The sequence below is a fragment of the Peromyscus eremicus genome, chromosome 8a, assembly GCF_949786415.1.
Source record: "Peromyscus eremicus chromosome 8a, PerEre_H2_v1, whole genome shotgun sequence".
Taxonomy (NCBI): Eukaryota; Metazoa; Chordata; class Mammalia; order Rodentia; family Cricetidae; genus Peromyscus; species Peromyscus eremicus.
In genome coordinates, this window is record NC_081423.1 from 49,167,763 (window position 1) to 49,190,439 (window position 22,677).

The 22,677-nt window shown below is 45.1% G+C and overlaps 1 protein-coding gene across 1 annotated transcript in view; it reads right to left on the reverse strand.

Moving 5' to 3' along the window:
* The window catches only part of Dnah9 (dynein axonemal heavy chain 9), a 346,197-nt gene that overhangs the window by 9,854 nt on the left and 313,666 nt on the right, over positions 1 to 22,677 (reverse strand). The window contains exons 62-66 of the mRNA XM_059270927.1: positions 17,925 to 18,052; positions 13,378 to 13,605; positions 9,733 to 9,924; positions 8,219 to 8,410; positions 6,408 to 6,578 (exon numbers count right to left, since the gene is read on the reverse strand). Coding sequence (XP_059126910.1) covers positions 6,408 to 6,578; positions 8,219 to 8,410; positions 9,733 to 9,924; positions 13,378 to 13,605; positions 17,925 to 18,052 — 911 coding nt within the window. The remainder of the gene's footprint in view (positions 1 to 6,407; positions 6,579 to 8,218; positions 8,411 to 9,732; positions 9,925 to 13,377; positions 13,606 to 17,924; positions 18,053 to 22,677) is intronic.

The following is a 22,677-nucleotide window of genomic DNA, read 5'->3' on the forward strand; positions in this document are numbered from 1 at the left end:
CATGATAGGACTGTCATACTTTTTTTTTTTTTTCAAGACAGGATTTCTCTGTGTAGTTTTGGTGCCTGTCCTAGATCTTGCTCTGTAGATCAGGCTGGCCTCAAACCCACAGAGATCTGCCTGGCTCTGCCTCCCAAGTGCTGGGATCAAAGGCGTGTGCCACCACCACCCGGTAGAACTGTCATACTTTTAAACTCAATAGCAGCTGTAGTTGGTTGCAAAAGATCAAGTAAGTCGGCTCCCACCCTCAGTTGATTATTACAAAGAAGACATGGAGTTGAGAGTGTGTGGAGTTGAGAGTTCTGAATCTGGAGTTAGGGAAAGGAGTCGGGGGTGAGTATGATCAAGATACATTGTATGAAATTCTCAAAGAATTAAGAAAATATTCTTTACAACGAGGGGATTCTTTCCTCCTGTAATGGACACTAGATGACAGTCACTTATCACCTGCTGCCTGTCCACTCATCACACTCCGGTTTGCTTGCTTAGATCAGCTAGGGCAGGGTTGAGGAGTGACCTCAGGACACTCCTCTCCAGAGGCTGGCCAGTTCCCTGTGACTTGTATCACTTATGACTTTAAAAAGATAAACACACTTTTCTAAGAATTGGGGTTGAAAAACTCACAGGCCGACCCCAGTTAGCTACAGGCGCTCAACTGGAAAGCCGTAAGACTTTGACCTAAGATGCCCCTTGTAGGCCACATGGAGCTGAAGTGATGGGCAATGGTGACAAATATGTGTGTGTGTGTGGGTGCGTGTGCATACATCAGCAGCCTTGCAAGTCAGTGGTTCCCACATCTGCAGGTCCAGCGAACCATGGATCAAAAACCAAACATACCTTGCCATTATTCCATAAACAGTATAACTGCACAACCTTAGACATTATAGCTAATCTAAGGGTGATTTAAGGTATATGAAATGGATGCTTTACTGAACCTCGGTAAAGCACTTGCCTAGCATTTATGAGACCCAGCACTGTATAAGTGTATAGCAAAGAATGTGCATAACTTATATGCAGATACTAAGCCATCAACATAAGGCATTTGGGCCTTTGGCATCCATAGGGAGGGGCCTGGATATTAAGGGATCCCACCCCCACACTTCCCTCTATTCTGTATTTCCAGGAGGTAATACTGTGGTTTTCTAGTTGTGAATTCTGAAAGAGGCGTGGCCATCTATCACTTAAACTCCTCCTTCCCACAATCTCTTTTCCCACACAAACTAGCAGCTAATTAGACCAGGGGAGCCGGAATAGCCCGGATTTCTCTCCTAGAAAATTGGAACTGAGCTACAGAGATGGTAGGTTATTTGAGGATAGGCACGTGGAGGCTGAGTCGGCCATTTTGGAGTAAATGAGTAAGCCCAGGAGGTTTGTTAGCAGAGAAAGACAGATGAAGCTGTGCGCACACAGTGGCCAGCTGGGCAGCAGAGCAGGTTGGAAGGAGCAGGAAAGTGGGAGCAGGTGAGCAAGCACCTCCCCTTCCAAGTCCTAAGAGCTGAGCTCCAGAGGCTTGCACCTGCCTGGGCTTCGTCACCTTCAACGTCTCCATCCTTTCCTCCAACAGCAGGCCTCTATCTCCTTTGAGAAATGATTTCTTCCCCACCTTTCTGGACACGGTCACTGGGCCCGAGCATCTCCTTACTCAGTTCTCATGGAGTGCAAGCAAGTCAGTTAGGCCTCCGGTTTTCATCCACAAACATATCCACTAGAGTCTGTCTTGGCTGTCTCCCCTCCCCCAACTCCCAGGGTTGACTTGAAGATCAAATCAAACCAACTGATGGATGGCGCGGCATCTGAAAGCTTTAAAGGACTATATAAATGTAAAGGATGATTAATATTCACCTTGCCTTGAATTGCTAACACACAATCCATTCCCCAGGAAAAGAGCTGATGGTAGAAAAAAAAAAAAAAAAAAAAAAAAAAGAAAAAAGCCAAGAGCCTCTCACCCCACACCAAATGGGTCTCTGGTTGCTGTCATAGCAAAAAGTAGAATGGAATTTTAATGGTACCTGAAAGCTGCTGCCAGAGCCGAAGACAAATGGCTAAATTTATATTATATTTCTGTCTCTGGAGTGGAATTGAAGAAACAGTTCTGTATCAGTGAGCGGCCATTTGGCTGTGACTCACAAAGAGATGAAAAGATGGTCTACAGGCATTGCTCCAAAATACACGAGGATGGGGACGCAGAGTTCTTTCCTGCTTCTCATCAGGTCAGAAGGGGTTTGGAGGCTGGAGAAGGAGTTGTGGATGGGGAGGAGCAGGACACAGACAAAGGAAGACTCTCTTGTGCTCTGGGAGCCCCAGGGATCCTTCAGAGGGGAGGGGCGGGTTCCAAGGGATTAGCTATTTCGTTTCCATAAGTCAACACCTTTGCTTTTCCTTCTCTTTGGGGAAGTAATACATACTTACTAGAAATCCACCTTCTGGTATATCTTTTCTTCTTATAAGAGGGAAAGTACTGGTAAGCTGTCAATATTTGATTGGGTGTGCAGATTTCCTTCAATGTACAGAACACTTTGTCTTTTCGGTCACCAGCCAGCTAGCCACATTCACCTAACAATTATGATTATGCATTTATCACCCATCTATCCACCACACCTATCAGTCTCTCTCCCTCTTCTCTCTCTCTCTCTCTCTCTCTCTCTCTCTCTCTCTCTCTCTCTCTCTCTCTCTCTCACACACACACACACACACACACACACACACACACACACGTATTTATACATATATCTTTCTTTCTCCGTCTTATAATCTTTTCTCTCTCTTAGTACTGAGGATTGAACCCAGGATCTTATGCATGCTAGGCAAGCACTCTACCACTCAGCTACAGAGCTGTCCCTATATATCTTTTATTATTTATTTACTTAATGTAACAAGGTCTTACTTTGTAGCCCTGGCTAGCCTGGAACTTGCTATGTAGACCAGGTTGGTCTTGAACTCACTGAGATCTGCCTGCCTCTGCCTCCCCAGTGCTGGGATTAAAGGTGTGTGCTATTGTGGCTGGCTTCCCTATAAATCTTGAGTGCACTCCTCTGTCATTAAATATGGAATGGTTTCTTAATTCAAAGTGTGTATTTTGCTGTTTTGACATACATAATTTATTGTCCTTCTGTTGGTAATTGTTCTGTTCATCATTTCTACACCATAAAAATTCTGCAATAAATAAATAAAATACATCATAAAATCATCTGTGTACTTTTGAGTGTGTTCGGTGGCTGATTTCTAAGAAAAAGAATCATGAGTGGAAAATATGAACATTTTGAACTTGGGTAGCTATTGTCAAATTGTTCTGTCAATTCAACCTTGACTAACAGAGATGAACAGGCCTACCTTTTTAGGTCTCACACTGTGCATCATCACATTTGAAACCCTTTAGTATTATGGAAAACGACATTTTTGCCTCCCTTAGGTGTCACTGAGATAGTGTCACTTTTCTTGTTGGATATTTATCTTTGATCCCCTGGATCTGGAATTACAGGTTGTTGTGAGCTGCCTGATGTGGATGCCGGGACCTGAACCCAAGCAGCAAGTGCACTTAACTTCTAAGCCATCTCTCTAGGCCTTAAAGAAACTCAATTCATCAAAAGTATCAATCTTTGTGTTCCTAGATTTTGAGGTCTCTAAAAAGTTGCAGAATACCTTCTTGTATGGTCATAAAAACATCCACACAACTGGTCTGACAGTGCATTTTTGGTTTTCTTGTTTTGCATTTAAATATGTGTGAAATTTAATCTATACTTTCATCAAAGTATAGGGAAAATGGTTTACTTTTCTCCAAATGGCTAGCTGTTTTTTTTTTCAGCACTAAGAAATGCTATCCTTTAGCACCGAACTGCTTCATCACCACAGAAGGGAGAAGGGCTTGCAACCCCGGGCACTCATGGAGGAGACCAGTGCTCTGGCTAATCAGAGTCCCCTCCAGGTTCTGATGTCGAACCCCAATCCTCAGGGTCTCAGAATATGACTGCATATGAACACAGACCTTTATAGAGGAAATTATATGATAAGGGGGCTATTCAGGTTGGCCCTAATCCAATCTTATTAGTGAGGAAGAGGAGGTTTGGGCACATACAAAAAAGAAAACAAGGTCACATGAGGATACAATGGAGGAAGCGGCCACTGCAAGCAAAGAGGTGATGCCTCAGGAACAATCACACCCGCCTGGACCTTAACGGGGACTCTAGCTTTTAGGTACATGAGGACGTGACTTTCTGTTGTTTACGTTACCCCGATTGTGGAGTTTCATTAGAGTGGTCTTAGCAGAGGAGGTACAGGATGCTCTTCTCCTGGCTATTTGCAGATCTGCCAGCCCAAAATAGTCAAGACTAAGCAGCAGGTCTAGGCCAAGTTGTCCAGTGAGCCCACCGCACCACACCCTCAAAGAAACCCACATGGGTTACAGTATGGTAGACACTGTCAGTCTTCTCTCCAACCTCCCCAACCCTTGCCTTTCTCTTTCTTCTAGGCTCACAGCAGCTAGCCGCACTAACCCCAGCTTCCCCTCATGGAGGAGGTGTGAACATGACCGTAGACTTGGTTCAAAGTGCAAGACTGTGGGTGGAAAGGCAAGCTCTGGCTTGGATTCTCCTCCTCCCGGCCTGCAGAGCTATAAGAACACAGGAACCACATGCAAAACAATTTCATGGCTGAGTAACGGGACAAGGCATGATGGGACATGTACCCAGTAACCTGCATGTATGCTCTGCAGGATGGGAGCTAGCTGAACCTTGCTTGAAGGCTCCTGTCCATTACTTACACATCCTGGCTGTCGTCAGAAAGAGGGGCATTTTTCTTTCTGGGTGACTTCGCTGTTCCCCCTTATCCTCTGATTTTATCGGACACATGCAGTGGTTGAAAAGGCCAATTAATATGCTTATCTACATCAAAATCATTAGTGTACCAACTCCTGGGCCTAACCCCGTGTCAGGGTTTGAATCTGAAATGTCCCCCATGGATTCATTTTGAAGGCTGCTGATCTTGGTAGTAGGTAGGGCTGAGCTGGCAGAAGGCCACTGGGGTCTGTTCTTCACTCCTGCTTCTGACCATACTCTCTTTGCCTCATGGTCTATTCCGGTGTGAAGAATGTCTACCCCATGCTTCCACCACCATGCATGGAGCTGGTCTACACTGCCTTCCATGCCACGGGAGTGGAAATCCCTCTGAAGCCCTCAGCCAAAGCAGACTCTTTCTAAATTGTTTCTGTCGGGTATTCTGGTCACAGAGATGTGTCAGTAATCAATTACCTCCTAGCTAAGACTCAGAACTCCCTTTTCTTTTTTCCGGGTTCTGAAGACTGAGGGGCTTTGCACATGCCAGGCAAGTATTCTACCACTGAGCTTTACACATATCCTCAGAATTATACCCTGTAGCTCATTCTTAGGCATATTAGAACTTCATAACTCCTGTTTGAAGGAAATCACTCCCAACTTTTCACAAAAGTCTGGCTCCCTCACTGTCAGCTTGCTTTCTCAGAATCAGTCCCTGCAGCATGAATGTCTGATAAGTGCACAGCTTTTCTACCCTAACCTTCCAAGGCTGTTTCCTTATGCTTTCTTATGAGCCACATGGCAGTGCCAATTAGAGCAGTGGTTCTCAACCTGTGGGTCTTGACCCCCACAGGTGCCCCACATTAAATTTTTATGTTACAGTTCATAACAGTAGCAAAATTACAGTGATGAAGTAGCAATGAAATAATTTTATGGTGGGGGTCATTAACAACATGAGGAGCTGTATTAAAGGGTTGCAGCATTAGGAAGGTTGAGAACCCCACTGAGCTAGAGGGAGCTGGCAGTGCCGTGGGGGTGGACACCTATGGGCTGGCAGACACACATCTCTTCTAAGTAGAATTCACGGGTCTCAGAAAAAAAATTATCAAGAAGTTTCACTCTGGGGGCCCATTCTTCTGACCTCTCTTCCCCCTATATCATGTTAAGTCTCCCCTCCCCCACATTGCCTTTGGTTATCCTCAGACCCACATGCCAGCCACCCTAGTTTGTTTTCTACTCTATAATTTCTCCCTAGCTTCATGAAACTTCCCTGCCTTGTGCTTGAAGCATTTTGATCATTAACACTGGCCCTGGAGGTCATTCTCACTGAGAGAAGTGTGGCTGTCCAGATGGGGTCTGGTTGGCAGCTGAGTGGAGAGGTGTTTTACAGCTAACTGCAGCGTCATTATTTACTTTGCCCCAAAAAAATCCAGAAGTTGGTATCAATGCCTCTAAGCCCTTCCTGCTCAGCCCTGACCTTCCCTCATTTCAGCAGATAAGGCAAATGAAATCTGACTTTGGGCTGGCAAAACCATCTGCCAATCGCAATGTTAGGGACTTCCTGCCAACATTGTTAGCAGAAGGCTTCCACTTGCAAGCCTTGGGATCCCCAAACTGTCTCAGGCAATACCCACCACACACCTTTTCTTCCCTTGTAATGCCGGCTCCATCTCCAGCTTGGTGGTCCCGAGGCTGCATCTCCAGCACCGTTCGGAAGAGCTTTTCCGATGTCTGGGTAAGGAAGCCAATCTCCGCATTTGGGTGGAGGCCATACAGGTAGGGAGACTCAGGGGGCAGCTCAGCATCGATATACTGAAACCAAGGGCGAGATCAGCCAAAGCATAACTAACTTGTCTCCTATCTGCAAGGTCCTTTGTGGGACATAGCACCAACACCCTGGTGGAGGATCATAGCATATTTCACCCACTGGGCACAGTTTCCTCTAGTCTGCTCTTAACATCATCCTCTTCCCACACCAGACCAGATCCTCACAACTTCCATATAAAATAAACATGAGATTGGGATGGAGGGAGTAGTCAGTTTGGCTACAAACTGAAGGACTCACATTTCCAAGAAAAGGAATTGGAGTTGAAACATTTTAAAACACTGTGTCACCTAAACACACCTCTGGTTAATTCTGGTAGCCACATTAGACTGCCCAAGAATCTTGCGCAGTTTATAGAAGTCACTTTCTTCACTGACTGTTTTGTGCACCCCTTCTCAGTTCTTTTTAAAGGTGAAAAGCTATATCTCAAGTTAGGCTCCTCAAGTGACTTTGGCCATCTCTTGGTGTTGTTACTGACTAGTTTAAATATTGTTCATTCTTTAAAAACAATTTTGTGGTTTTATCCTTGCATTTTCTCCAGCCCATTCCTGGGCCCTTGGCAGGTACACTAAAACCATCTCCAATCTGGCAGATTCCATGGAAGAAAGGAATTGTACCTCAGCCCTTTGGAATGTGCAAGTCCTAGTACTGTGGGACGCAAGGACCAAGCCTCCTCAAGGACGCTGCTCTGGCAGGTGGATTGTCCACAGACACCAGGGGATGCTCTTGCACTATCATCTTGGGCAAAGGCTCTCAAAGAGGTTAGAACTTTCTTATTTCTCATAAGAGGTCTCCTCATTTTGAATTTCTCCTTATAGGTAATGACTCTTCTGCATCAAATGACTTCTATGACTATGATTCTTAAGTTTTATGAATTCAACTTTTTTTTAAGTTTCCATGACTACTCTTTTCCCTTAAATTTGGTATAAACTCCAGTAAATTTTAGTTCTTTCAAGAATGCTTAAAGATCTAAAAATCTTTTTGCCCTCCCCACAAATGATCTTTCAGTAGATTTCTCATGGTAGGTTAAAAAGAGCTGAATGCTTTAAAAATAAACACAATAATAGCACATGAAAAACTGAAATGCTAGTAAAAAAAAATCACAGTGAAAATGTTTTTCTTTTATGTGAGTATGCATGCTTGTGTCCATAGTAACCAACAGGAAATGGGAGGAGTAAGTGATCTGGACACAAGATCATTTTCTATCAAGATTCTGGTAAAGTTTATGCAAGGGTCTCAAAGTTCTTACCTGAGAGTTTTCCCTATTCAAATTGTCTTTGTCAACATCTTGAATAAAAACAAGTAAGTAACTGCCCTGGGTGTTATTTGTGGAAAAGATTAACAAATAGAATTATGGACTCCAACATCAAGGATACAAAGATCTCCAGGCTCAATTTCATCTTTAATTTGAGGCTGGAAATCCTGAGCTTCTTGGGTTGAGCAAAGCAAGCTCAGGGCAGAGAGCAAGGTTGAAATATGCTCAGCTCTTCTGGCCACCCTTTCCTGGCCCCTAGACTTGTTCCAGTGTGAGCATGTGCATGCTGAGCTGTGCAGGGCACAGACGCCGACGCCCCCCCCCCCCCCACCATGAGACCATCACACCACTGTGAGCACAGCAGTGCTTCACCTGATGATAACCACTGTAGTCCATGTTGCCTGGGACTGGGAACCCTGGGGCCAGGGACAGCTCTCCTTCTAGCATTTCTGGCCTAATGAATTCCTCCAGATAGGTCCTGCAGAGTCTCCGGTCCCAGTCATCTGTGATATGGCCTCCATACATGATCTCACCAAACAGGTACCGCAAATCATCATAGGGCACCTGAGTCAGAGGTAAGAGAGCAGAGCTTTGGAGCTGGATACTTGTTGAGATTAAAAGTGATGTCTTTTTAAACTTGTGCCCCCAGAGCCTGGCAGTATTAGGCATGCCTGGGGATATCACTAAAGGCTTGAAGAATTATAGCAGGCTTTTCCTAGAAGCCCTTTACATAGGCAATGAGTGTCAAATGGAAGCACTGAGGACTATGACCCTTTTAAGATTTTCTGACATTAATAACAGCATCAGTTGTCCCCTCTGAAAGTTCAGAGTAAATAAAACCCAGCTTAGAAGGTCCCTGGAGTAAGAGTGAGGGAGGGAAGGCATTTGAGACAAGCCAGCCAACAAAGGGGCGAAGCTGTGGGGCTGGGCTTCCTAGAACCTAGAGTAGGATTTAGGTAGGACTTCCCAGGGCATTTGAGCCTATGGTATACTTGCTCATGCTTCAGACAAGAGGAGCCTTGGTGGTATGAGCAGTCCTTTAGACAGAAGCCTTTGTGAGCAGAAGTTTCTGTGAAATGGACTTGAAAAAGAAAAGACTGGCTACAGTATGAATTTGCCTTTTCTCCCCCTGTGGCTCTTCCATATCCACAGGAAGAGCCGTGTGTGCTGATGAAAGCTCTGCCCCATTACCTAATCAAGTTGGATTGGGAACTTACAATGAGGTCTCTTTCTGTCAATCCACAAGTCCCTGCTATGCTGCTAGTACATACAGGTGGTCTGATGGGCGTTTGGACAGATTCTCACGGGGCTGCCAGTTTGGTTCCTTTGTTTCCTGCTGTGGGATGGTCTGTATGTGCTTTGATTGGTCAACAAATAAAACACTGATTGGCCAGTGGCCAGGCAGGAAGTATAGGTGGGACTAACAGAGAGGAGAATTGAGAGAACAGGAAGGCGGAGGAAGACACTGCCAGCTGCTGCCGTGACAAGCAGCATGTGAAGATGCCAGTAAGCCACGAGCCACGTGACAAGGTATAGATTTATAGAAATGGATTAATTTAAGATATAAGAACAGTTAGCAAGAAGCCTGACACGGCCATACAGTTTGTAACCAATATAAGTCTCTGTGTCTACTTGGTTGGGTCTGAGCGGCTGTGGATCTGGCAGGTGAGAGAGATTTGTCCTGACTGTGGGCAAGGCAGGAAAACTCTAGCTACAGTTTCCTGTGCTCTGACCTCGCAGTAGTACTTCTCAGCCTTAGGTTGGTCCTGGGCTTGGAACTTCCTTATCTCATTTGTGTGGGGTCTTGGACCTTGCTTATGTCACACAACCCTTGTGTGTGGGAAGGCCACATCATAATGACCTTCACCCATGCCCTTTTGCTATACCTTTGTGTTAGCCTCCAGGAAATTGTAGAGCACATTGACAGAGATGGTGAGGTCCCCTGTGTTAAAAGGGTAGGACCGATTCCATCCCTGCGGCCCGAACTTCCGTCTTTCGGCAACCACCGCATGAAAGTAACAGAGAGCAAAGAGGATGCTCTTGAACTCCGTCTCCCGGGAACACATTTCCAGAGTGTCCTGGAAGAGAAGCATCATTAACAATGCTGTACACAGTTTCTCTTACCTTAGGTAGGCGAGGGTGTGGTGAAGATCAGTGTTCACACTAGATAAGGTTACGGTAGTCCATGTTTAGGGTTTGATGCATGGTAAAGGGACTAGTGATCATACTGAGGTAGGGCAAGAGTTTGATATGCGGAAGAGATGAGTTTCAGTCTGGCACTTGAGCTAAAGTTCATATTTGGGCTCCAGTGCATTTGGTCTATGATTTAACTTTGTGCACATGGATTAACTATTTAGGTACCTGAGCACTGCTAATGACAGCAGCAGATGGTCTGTGGGTATGAATGTTTCATTCATTCCATCAGTGTCACTGTGACCCAGGTAGGTGGGGACCCCTACAGCCTTACCTCTAAACTATGCTTTCCTGCCCATCATGGAATAAGAAAGTGTCCTTCCATCTCTGTGATAAGGAGCCCCTGGCTTCTGTACTGAAGATCTTTTGAGATGAAGGAGAGGATGGGAACCAGACTCACAGCAATGAGAGATGCTGTACCATCCATGCTCCTCACCCCTCCCTACTACCCATCGCCTGAGCAGGAGAGATCAAACAGGAGGTGAGCAAACAGTATGGAGAGGTGTGTGACTGCAGAGCATGAGGAGGGGCAAAGATGGGGTCCACGATGAGGGGGAGAAAGACTCAAGAGAGGGGAGGAAAGAGGCAGTCACTGCTTCAGAGGAAGTTTGTGAGGTCTTGCTTGGTGGACTTGGAGGAGGATGGCGGTGATGGAGGTGATGGAGAACACGGGTAACCCTGCATTTTGAAGGGATAATAGGGAGGCGATCTCTGGATCCTGTGAAATTAAAAAATAAATCATTTTCTATGAGTGAGACTCTTTCTGTTCATTTTGGAGCAAGATGTGGTAGCTGGAGCCAAGAGTGTGCTCTCGAGGTTCCGATCACTAGATTCGTTCAGGCCCAATGCTTCTTCCAGGAACCACTTGTAGGCTGTGTTCACCCAGAGCAGGTGCTACAGAGGAAACAGTGGGAGCTTCTGATATTGCTCATGTTCCCATAGACACACTCCTCCTGAACACATGGCGTCTCTGTGGTGCCCTCACTGGGTCAGAGGTGGTATGGAGGGTAAAGATATTGCCTTGTGAAACATTAACAACTGTTTTCTGGAGAGAGCAATTCTCCATAAACTATAGGATGCTTTGTTACTTCTTACACATTTTTTGGGGGGAAAAAATCTGTGGGAAAATGCCTTTAAGCACAAATGCCTTTAATGTCCAGACTGTCTGACAGTGATAAACACTCACATAAGAGTTGGAATAAAATAATCACCCCAAAATAGCATAAGTATCAGGGAAGCAGGAATGCAAAGGAGGCCAAGGAATTTATCCCTCACATGGTTAAAGTGGGCCTCTGGGGGAGCAGGGTAAATTTATGAAAGCCTCCACTGTAAACAATGAACAGCCTCATGAATCTGTCCTTCTCAGAAGGAGTTACTTAAGGTGGCTGTAAACTGTGAATGAACCTTTTGAGGCAGGGACGGAACAGCCAGGAAGAGAGAACATCTCTTCGGATTTATTCCCACTTGCACACTATCCAAGACTGGACATCAGGAGTGCAGGGAAAGAAGCCCAGGGTCAATGACCCACAGCCTGGCTATGACAAGGACGCCAGGTGTATTTCCAGTTAAGGAAGTACAGCAGGTGAGGATCTACTGTCTCCCAACTGTCCAAGACCCTCAAGGCAGGACAGCTGAGAATGGTTTGCTGCTGGACCCTTGGGTCTAGAGCCAGCTAAGTACATGCTTTCCTCCTGTGACGGTCCCCATCACAACTTCCACCCTCTTCCAGCCTCCCTCCCCGCACCTTCTAGCACTGAGGATTGAAGCCAGAGCCTTGCTCATGTGAAGTAAGTACCCTACCACTGATTCAATCCCTATCCTTCAACTTCTAAGTAAAGCTAAACAAAACAAAACAAAACAAAAAAACAAAAAAACTGTATAAAATAGACAAACCATGAAACTTCCCATCATTGCCATTTTAAATGCATGGTTCATAGGCATCATGCGTGCTGATGCTGCTGTCTAACCCTACACTTCTGAGGGCACTCTCGTTGTATGATATTTTGTTGGTGTTCTGACAAATAAAGCTTGCCTGGAGATCAGAGGACAGAGCTAGCCTCTAGTTAACCATAGCGGCCAGACAGTGGTGGCATATACCTTTAATTCTAGCACTTGGGAGAAGGAAGCAGGAAGATCAGGAGTTCAAGATGACCCTGAGCTACACAAGATTGAACCAGTCTAAGAGAGAAACAGAGCCGGGTGGTAGTGGTGGTGGTGGTGGTGCGTGCTGCCTTTAATCCCAGCATTAGGGAGGTGAAGACAGGAATATACGGTGGGATCTGTGCTCCAACAAAACATCACACACACACACACACACACACACACACACACACATACCACACAGATGCACACACAGACACAGACACACAGACAGAAGACAGACAGACAGACAGACAGACACACACACACACACACACACACACACACACACACATACACACTATTTTTTCCTTGACTATGTTTTAAATAACTCCTCCACAGCTTGAGTCTAGATTCCAAGTAATGAGAACTGTGGAATTCCTGAGCCCTGTGCCTTGATATTCTGAGTCTCTCTAGAGCACAATGCTCTCAAATCTGTGTGTGAGCCTCATTTTCTGGAGTGGGGACCTGGCGGTTTGCATTTCCATTGAGTCCCAAGATGCTGCTCCTGATCCAGACACCACACTTTATAAGTTTTAGATACAGTCTAAGCCTAGCTTCCTACTAACCAACAGCTAGATTATTTGATCTCTTGATATTGAGGATGGATGCAGCTAGCCAGTGATAATAGCTGAATAGAGCATCATTTTCCTGCTTGAAGACAGGGTGCTTAGCTAATAAGTGTGTGACCTGATGTTTTACATTAATTAGAAGCATGGCAACTGGCCCTTTTTCATTTTGAAATATTAGTTAATAGACTTGCATGAAATTTCCCCTTCTTGAAAAAGAAAAGGCCTAGCCAGGCAGTGGTGGCACACGCCTTTAATCATAGCACTTGGGAGGAAGAGGCAGGCGGATCTCTGTGAGTTCAAGGCCAGCCTAGGCTACAGAGTGAGTTCCAGGAAAGGCACAAAGCTACATAGAGAAACCCTGTCTCGAAAAACCAAAAAAAAAAAAAAAAAAAAAAAGGAAGGAAGGAAAGAAAAGGCCTATCCTCAGTGCCTTGAGATATATCTAGGAACTGAGAGAGCTGGGAGATACTTAGTAGGCACTGGGTAGCAGTCAGTGCCAGAGGGTGCACATTTGCCCACATCAGTCAATGCTGATGTGGAGCCCCTGGCACACACTTTTCTCCCACTGGGTTTCAACTGGCCCCTTGTGGTGTGGGGTGCTCTTTACCCTTCTCTCCCAGGCAGTACCTGAGTGAAGTTGTCCAGGGCTTTGTGCAAGTTGGCATGCATGCCCGTGGGGGGCTCATTGGTGATCTTAATAGAGTTTTCCAGAATGCCCTGGGGAATGATGTGGCCATCGGGGGAGTGCGCAGGCTCCGCACTGATGAAGACCCTGAAGTCTGGGTGACTTTCCTTGCTGAGCTCCTCCAGCTTCTTCTCCAGGGTACCGAGCCACTTGGCCACCAGGTGGATGTTCTGTTGGGAAGACCCCCAAGTAGACATGTGCTTACATGGATTAGCAGTAAACAGTTATCAGGTGGGCAGCTAGAGGGGACACCTCATCTTTCATTAGCTTTTTAAAATTTAGTTAAGATATAATCACATCATTTCTCCCTTCCTTTCCCTCCTTCCAATCCCTTCCATGCCACCTCCCTAGCTCCCTCTCAATTCATGACTTCCTTTCTATGATTATTGTTGTCATACACACATATATATACTCACAAATGTATGAACATATAAATATAACTTGCCGACTCTGTTTAGTGTTGCTTCTTATGTACATGATTTCAAGGCTGGCCACTCAGTCCTGGGGGCTTGTCCTGGAGAAGCCTATTTCTCTCTCGGCAGTGGTTAGTTACTTATAGTTCTTCATCTAGGGGTGTTAGCATGACTATTGGGGTTGTCATTGTTTGGGTTTAACTTGAAGTAATTTTTAAAAAATTGCAATAAAATACACAATGTAAAACTTACCAACTCAACCACTTTTAAGTGTACAGTTAATTGTTCTGGGTGGTGCAAAGGATTAATTTCAAGTCTCACACAAGCCAGGCTAGTACTTTTTCACTTAGCTGTGCCCTAGACCTGTAACATACATTTTAAAGGCTTCAGTGGACTTATGTTCACCCAGACTGCCATGTGACACATAGCCTTTAGGGACAGAAATTTTGAAAATCATGACACAGAAAGAGTTAGGGATACCAGCAATGGTGACCTCCCAGCATCACTCAGTTGAACCCTGGCCTTTGATAATCATAAATCTTCTAGCATTGTGTTCTCAGACTTGACTGACGGCATGTGAATCCTCTGGAGGAGAGCTTAGCGTACTGATTGCTGGCCCTTCCTTATAGCTTCTGACTCAGTCACTGGAGTGGAGCCTGGCCATTTGTATTTCCAACAAGCTCCCAGATGATAGCACACTGTGAGTACAGGGACTGTACTTTGAGTCTAAAATCCAATTATATTTTAAGTCTGATTCTCCAGTGCCTGGTACCTGGATTATTTAAGCTCTTCAGAACCAAAAGGGATGAACATTGCTGCAGTATCTGGGAGCTGGGAAGAAACAGAATCTCGGGCCCTCACTCAGACTCACCGAATCATCACATGTTAATGGGACCCTCTAGTAAGGTGTATGCATGTTCAGGTTTGAAAGGCACTGATATAAACTCTCTCTACTGAGCTTCCTCCTCAGCAAACCATTTTGCTAATTGCCACCAAAATGATCTCCCCCAAACACAGGGAGACACTGCTGTCCAAGGCCCTTAAGGGTCCCTACTCTCATCACAGGTTTCTCTGTCTGTCTAGCTTTTGAGCCTGTCTTTTGCTCCCAAACCTGACTCCTGTCTTTTATCAAGACCAGCACTGAGTTCTTCACACTGCTTTGGAGAAAGCACCTTTTCTTTAGTAAGTAGGTCCTTTGGCATCGTTGCAACATTTCATTATGATGAACAGATAGAAGTTCTTCAATCAATATTTGAGCAAGCAGGCTTGCAGAGCCTTAAATACACAGATCAGTACACAATACAGTACAAGGACCACAGTAATTTGGCCTCTGAATGCTGCTTTCTTTTCTATAGAAAGAGAAGGAACAGTCATGCTTGCCACACTTACTTCAGAGTTTCTGCAAAGACCCATAGGCAATGAATTTGAAAGGGCTCTTCGTACTGAAAGCTGCTGTGTGAAGGTTAGTAGCAGAGGGCGAAATGAAAATTTGTTAAGGAATTCATTTAGAAGCACATGACTGAAGCAGAGTTCAGTGGGCTTTCTGGAGAGCCAACGTTCCTGTTAGGTGGCAATACCAGCAAGCTAGCAGTGAGTGATCCTGCAGGTACCTCAGAACTCCAAGTCCCCGGCAGAACAGGACATGTTAGAGTAGGGAGGGGCTGGGAGGAAGACCCATTTCCTGTGGAAGGAACTCTGGGGAGTATTCAAGGATCCCCAGGATGTCCAGAATTGGGGAAACTCAATCCACAGCTATTACAGCCAGGAAGAGAGGAGACCTTCTGAGCCTTGGCCGGTCCCCAGGTCCTAAGAAGCCAGGTCTCTTAGGGAAGATCGCTGGCTGTTCTTGGATTGGGAGCTCAGGCAGTTTTTCCCCAGTGTGTCATGGCATTATCTCAGTCACTGGAAACAGTGACCAGAACCAGAGTTAAGTGTCACAAGCTCTCGGAAGCCCTTGACCCTTGATGCCGGACTCTTCTCAAAAAAGTTATTATCTCTCAGTTTTCAAGTTTTAAAAGAGGAATGACTTCCATGGTTTTTCCTCTTCCAGGAACTTTTTTTGGGTGGGGTGTTGAGAGAGGTTCTCACTACATAGCCCATGCTAGCCTGGAACCTGATATGTAGCCCAGGTTGGCCTCAAACTCAAGATCCTCCTACCTCTCCCACCTGACTGTTGGGGTTTCATGCGTGTGTCACCATGCTTGGTAACACCAGGTAAACATTAAAACCAGAATATCCAGGAGTCTCAGGGAGATACATGTTTTGAGGGGTCCTTTTCTTCTACCCATCCTCCGCAGTTCAGACCTGTCATGTCTAGTCAACACTCACAATATTTCACTCAAGAGAAAAAGGAGAGCCTTCAGATTGCTCAGTCTCATCCAGAGAAAGTTTCCCTTGGAGATGCCTGTCACCAGGCATGAAAGAGGAGCTTTGTGAGCTCAGACTCTGAGAGAGTACAGACAGTGCATCAACTTAAGATGTGGGGGTGCTGGGTGGCCAGTGGGTGCTAAGGAAGGAAACTCAGCTCCTTGTCTGAGGAACCTTGTTGGAGGCAGAACCACGGAAACAGACTCCGACTTCCATGGCAGCAGGCTGGGTTCCTTTAGTCACCAGTGGCCAGGAGCAGGCTGGACAGATGAGTCTGCCGGCCGACATGGGAACTGTATCTCCCCGCACATGGAGGAAGTGGGGCCTCCAGCTGTTGGCACTGTTTCTCCTGGGATTCCCACTGCTCCCGAAAAAGGAGTTTCAGGGAACGGCAGATCTCTCAGCTGCCGGGCTCCCCATAAATAAGAAGATAATTAAGGAGAAATCAGCAGCAAGATGCGCGGGAGTAATCGGGATTGATGAAGTTCCTGGTAATGAAGTCAGGATGGGTGGATGACTGGATCTTGCAGCTATTCTTTCTCTAGTTTTCCTCATTAATTCTGTCGCCCAACAGGTTTGGAAAATGCACCTTATATATATTTTAATCATATCTATCCTCCCTGCTATTCTTTTGTTACCTTCTCATACCCAATAGGCTTTCTAAAAAACGATTTATTTATTTATTTATTTATTTATTTATTTATTTATTTATTTATTTATTTATTGTGGTGTGTGTGTGTGTGTGTGTGTGTGTGTGTGTGTGTGTGTGAGAGAGAGAGAGAGAGAGAGAGAGAGAGAGAGAGAGAGAGAGAGAGAGAGAGAAAGAGAGAGAGAAATGTATATATGCATACAGGTGCCTGCAGAGTCCAGAAGAGGTGTCACAGCCACTTGACATAGGTGCTAGAATGGACCTCTGGTCCTCTGATCAAGCACTCTTAACCATCTAATTATCTCTCTACCCCTCTCCCAGAGGCTTTTGCTTTGCAGTTTAAGGCAGTGATCTTGATGGTAAAGGTGAATAAGAAACATCATTTTCTCTGAGGAAATTTGGTGAAGAACATGTCATAACAAATCAGTCAACACGCCAATGGAGGCCCTGATAGGGTTGACTGCAGAGTGCTTTCAGAGAAAAGAATAATAAGCTGTTGCTTCTGACTCAGCCACAGTTTCTAAATGAGCTGCATGGGGGACAGGCTTTGGGAGAAAGATGGTAGCTCTTTCCTCTCCCCCTTGTTCCGTGGAATCACAGCAGTAGGTTTCCACATTTCCAGATCCCAGCATGAGCTCCCAAGGAAGAAGCTAACTTTTAGTCTTAAGGTAACTCAGAGCTTATCACACAACAGAAAAAAGAACAGAGAGGACAGTGCCATGGCATTCACAGGAAGAGATCAGCCACTAAAAGTATCCAGCTGCTATGGCCTTTAATCAAATGCTAATTTCTTGAGCATGCATCAGAGTGGAATCTACTTCCTTTAGTGAGTAGAACTCAGAATGGTTTGAAGACATTGGTAGAGTAGGTGTGGGGAAGAAGAGTCATAGAAGATGTGAGACTGAGCAGAGTTAGAGCAGGTAGGAAGTCAAGGGGAAAATGTCACGGAGGAACAGGTGGGTAAGAGGGTCAGAGGGCACAAGAAGCCCAGAGTCAATGCGGTGCAGCCTGAACAGACACAACGGCAAGAGTGATCCAGATGTGGGCGGAGGGGTTGTACCTGCAGAATAACCCAGTGACCTTTCTTGGCTGCCAGGTCCAGTGCAGCCTCAGCAACTACCTCTTGTCCTTGCCCCAGAGACACGTTGTGGAAGTTCCGATTGTTGAATGTATATCCAAGTTTCTTTCCTAAAACAAGCATGGAATTGTTAGTATCATTTTTTGAGTCTAATCATCTGTGCTGCTATTCCTAAGAGCTGTCCCCAGGTGTCATCCCTCAAACCTAGGTATGCCTGGACCAAGACCCAAGCCTCATATTTTCTTTCTCCTTCATAAGAGGCTAAATCTTTCCGATGTGCAATCTCAGATAAAGGGAAACATTTGTCTACATCCAAATCACCTCACCCCTGCTTCATCAGCTAACCCTCAAGAATGGTTTGGGGTTGTTGACATTCTCTTACACAGTCCCTACTTGAAGACGGGGCATTGTTCCACAAAGGACTGATATAAAAAGGGTAAAGGGCAGTCATGTGGCTATGTTCCCTTCTGGTTTTCTTTGTCTTCTGAATACATGCAATCTTCTTTGGGACTTTCCAGGGAGGTGTGGGCAGAATTCAGTCAGTCCTGGCTTCTCTTCTATCAGCCTCCTCCTTTACTATCTACATGACATAGAAAGCTTTGCATTATCCTTGCATGGAAGAAAGTAGAGAGAAGAAAGAGAGAAAACAAGAACAGGGTGAATGTTTTGGTGTGAATGTTACATTGTGCTATTAGTGTAGGAAACAAGATAGAATAATAATAACATCATAGCCATACCACAGGAGCAAGACCAATGCCATTATCTTGCTCTTGAAACCTAAAGACGATTGAACCTAAAAAAATGACCTTAATATAGAGGACCTATTCTGTTTACACATTAGCTGTTAGCACAATCCAATAAAGTTGAGGAAAGGTATATGTCATTCTTTACATAAAAAGATCATGAAACTGTGTAACATCATGAAGAAATCATTGAACAATTTTTCTGGGAAGGTAAAATAGATGAAGGAGAAGATAATTTTAAAAAGAGAAAAAGATTACAAAGCTGTACAAATTTTTTTTTTTACTTCCAGAAGAACTAAAATTATAGATATAATTTGATACTCGTGCAAGAAAGCTTTGAAAAGAAAACAGTTTATATTGGATAGTTCTTTTAAATACTAAAAAGTATGTGTACTCTCCTTCAACCGTCTACAAGCAGGATGGTGAGTTTTTATATTGAGAAATAGTTACCGTAGATTCGACTGAGATGAACCCAAGAAATACCTTTATTAAATTCGATAAATCCTGGCTGGCAAGCATTTGATGTCAGCTTTAGAACTGGGGAGATAAACAACTAATTCCAGAGCAAACACCAGGATAAAAGGTGCGGGGATTATTAGATGGCTTTCGTGATGTTTTTTTTTTTGTTCACAAAGGAGCCTATTTATTTCCTTTATTCGCTGGAGAAGGATATGGGGAAAGAGGCGCTTAATAAAGATTAGTTGGAAAACGACAGACTGGAGGGGTCGTGGCGAGACAAAGCCTGGTATTGCAGAGCGAGCTCGGACCAATCTGCATCAATCCAGGCTGACAGAAAAGAAATGGATCTTGTAAGTGGTAGGAAGGGGGACAACTGATGGGGCTCTGTTTACTCCACACTCAGCTGACTATATCAGACCCGAGCCTTGTGGTGTGTGAAGTGAACTTTCAGAGTCTTTTCATTCACAGCTGGGAGGCCCACAGCTACCGCGTAGGTCATTAGCAAGTTTCCCATGGTATTAATATTCCATGCTCTCACCTCACTGTGTGTGACCCACTTTCCTGTTTCTGACCTGTCCACCTCCCTGGATGGCTATGTCACCTGCAAGTACCGTAGACCCCATTTATCTTCTCCTAGGGTGCTTCATCTCCCTATCGTCTCTGTGAGGATCCCACAGCTCCAGGAGCCCACTCTCAAATGCCATGTACCTATGGTGTTCTGAGAAAGGGGAATGTGTTTCTAGAATTCTCTTGCTACTTGCTAGAAAAATGCCCCCCCCCCTTTAATACATGTATCTTTTGGCTACTAACATTCGTGTTCTGTGCTTCCTGCTGGCTTCCTGGTGAGACTGACTTTTATGAAGGACTTATTTTGGTCCCTGTTTCACCATTGTTATTAATGCCATTATGGATGAGTTGGCTAACATCTGCCTTCATGCCTCCTTATTTTCTTCAACCGTAGAGAGCTTATCTTGGCCCCATTGCTGCTACCCCTCCCAAGGGCTGCACCCAGGATGTTCCCATCACCGAGAACTGTTGCCATGGCTAAACTATTATCCTTATGCAGCCTCAAGACTATCACAGCTGACTCTCAGGTTCAATCTGATTTCCTCTCCACCACTGACTCTCCTTCAATCAAATGGCCAGGTTACTGGCTCCTCCATTTTTCCCCTTATATTCACCTTTACCGCTTTGACTTAGTTTAATACGTATCTAATAATGCTGAATTTGAACCATGATCTCATAAAATCTTCAACTCCACTGTTTCCTTCTCCATCTTCATTATGGAACCTTTAGACACCTTTAGCTCTATGTGAACTCAAACATGAGTGAAAGAGAAAACTGACAAATGCCTTTGGTGAACTGGTACTACCACAAGCTCACGGCCCTCAGCCTCAATGCTCTTGGCAAAGCTTTTCATGCATTCAGATGTGAGCCATGCCATCCCTCCTCTCTGTTTTGGGGGACTCCTTTCTATTGCCAGCAAATCACTTTACCCTCCCCTCTCTCTCTCCTATGCCCCCCTCTGGCAGGAACCCCTTCAATTGGTTGCCATTGTATCTCCTCCTGTGCACGTCCCCCCTTAATAGAACCCTCTGTCTGCTCATCTGTCTGTTCTCTAAGTACTGTCTCTTCGTATCTTCAACTTTTCTCCCTCTTCACCCTCTCACTCCCTGGCACATGAACACACAGTTCTCTCAAAAAAAAAAAACAAAAAAAAACAAACAAACAACAACAAAAAAAAATACTACATCCATCCTCACACTGCCCTCCGTAGGCCAGTCATGGCCAATCTAACTCATGCTTCACTGCCTCTCCAAGGCAAGAGAACTGGGCTAGGAACGTGGGAAGGGGAGACCTAAGTAACATATTGATAATCTGGTTGCAAAGACAGTGCATGAAACCTTCGTCTCTGAACTTACCTATGGCAGCCCACCCCAATCTACATGAGCTTGCCATTCTGAATGCACAAGAGGATGCAGAAGAAGCCAGAGGTGGGGCAGACAGCTGTTTTCTGATCACCACACAGAAGCAGCTGAACTCATTTTCTCGGAGCTAAGTACTTGGACAGAGGAGAAAGGGTCCAAGCAAGACCCTGCTACAGACGCGTGAAAGACCAGAGAAGAGGCCTGTGTGAAGATGAAGATGAAGCTGGCTTTGAAGGATGTGATGGGGTGCGGGGAAGAAGTGCAATGTGCCGCCTCAGAGAACAGAAGCTGCATCTCCGTCATTATCCTGCTGTACATGCTGCTTCGCTTTTAACTTTTCAAAGTCTTCTCACATCAGAGATTTCATTCTTATCCCCACAGTCACCCAAGGGGCTAGGGAGGCATGTTAGGTGATAGAAAACAGGGGGGAAAGAGAGATAATGTGCAAAGAGAAAGACGAGAAAAGAGAGAGGCCAAGTAAAAGTAAGGTGCTGTTAAGGGATTAATCAGAGTATGCAAGGAGAGTCGCAATGGGGTGGGAGAGTTCATGTTCAAGAGGTTAAGAAGTACAGATCCAATTCTCTCTTCCTCTTCCTGATCCTCATCCGCATCTTATTTGTCTTCCTATTTGTCCTCCTCCTCCTCTTCCTTGCCCCTCCTTCCTTCTCTCTCCTGTTCCACAGTGTTCAGGGTGGGGCACCCTGGAGGAGTCCGAGTGGCACGAAGGACCAGAAAAGTATAGACTCCTAGCCAAGGATCAGAGGCAAGCTTTGGCTGCTGAGCTGACTCATAGATGTTAGTATGAGCAAACATGCATTTCAGCAGAGAAGTAGACAAAGGCAAGAAAACAAATCTTCAATCTGACTTTCAGGGTTTTAAACACCCAGTGCTAATAACTACCACAGTAAAACAAAGGAGAAAATCAATAAGAGTTAAGAGTATAAACCAGTTGCCTAAGGATGTGAGGGGATACTAATATTTTAAGGGTCTAAGCAGAGGAATATGATGAATCATCTGATGTGCCCCAGTTCTCATTGGGAATTCACACGGCTGACCCAAGCAGTTTCCCCAACCACCATCAGTACCGGCATATTAAGTACTGTCTCCTTGCTTTGTTTCACAGGCTCGTCAGACAAACTGATTAGATTCAAGAAATGGGAAATATGTAGGTCCAGAATCTATGTCTAAATGGGGAAATTAGAAAATAAATCGAACCATCAAGAAGTCAGGGTGGGACGTAAGAAAAGAGAGGGGCACAGGTGCCTAAGTGATCTTCTGTTGATGAACAGCAATGTGCTTCTAGAAGTATGCATTAAGATGACACCAAGGGCAAGGCTGAGGCAAGGCAGCCAGAGACAGATAAACAATGTAGATTGGGCAGGGGCCAATCTGCCTGAGATGACGGGAAGCTTCAGATAACATGATGGAATAGTTGGAGGTCAATTGGCTAAGAACAAAATTGCTCATAAACAGAGTATATGAAAGCTTTCAAAGGGAGAATGGGGAATGAAAATGAGGAACTAAATTTATTCATCTGAAACCAACAAAGCCTTTGTGGATAGAAGGAAGGCAGAGTTCTGTAAATGTATGGAAGTCAGGACTACT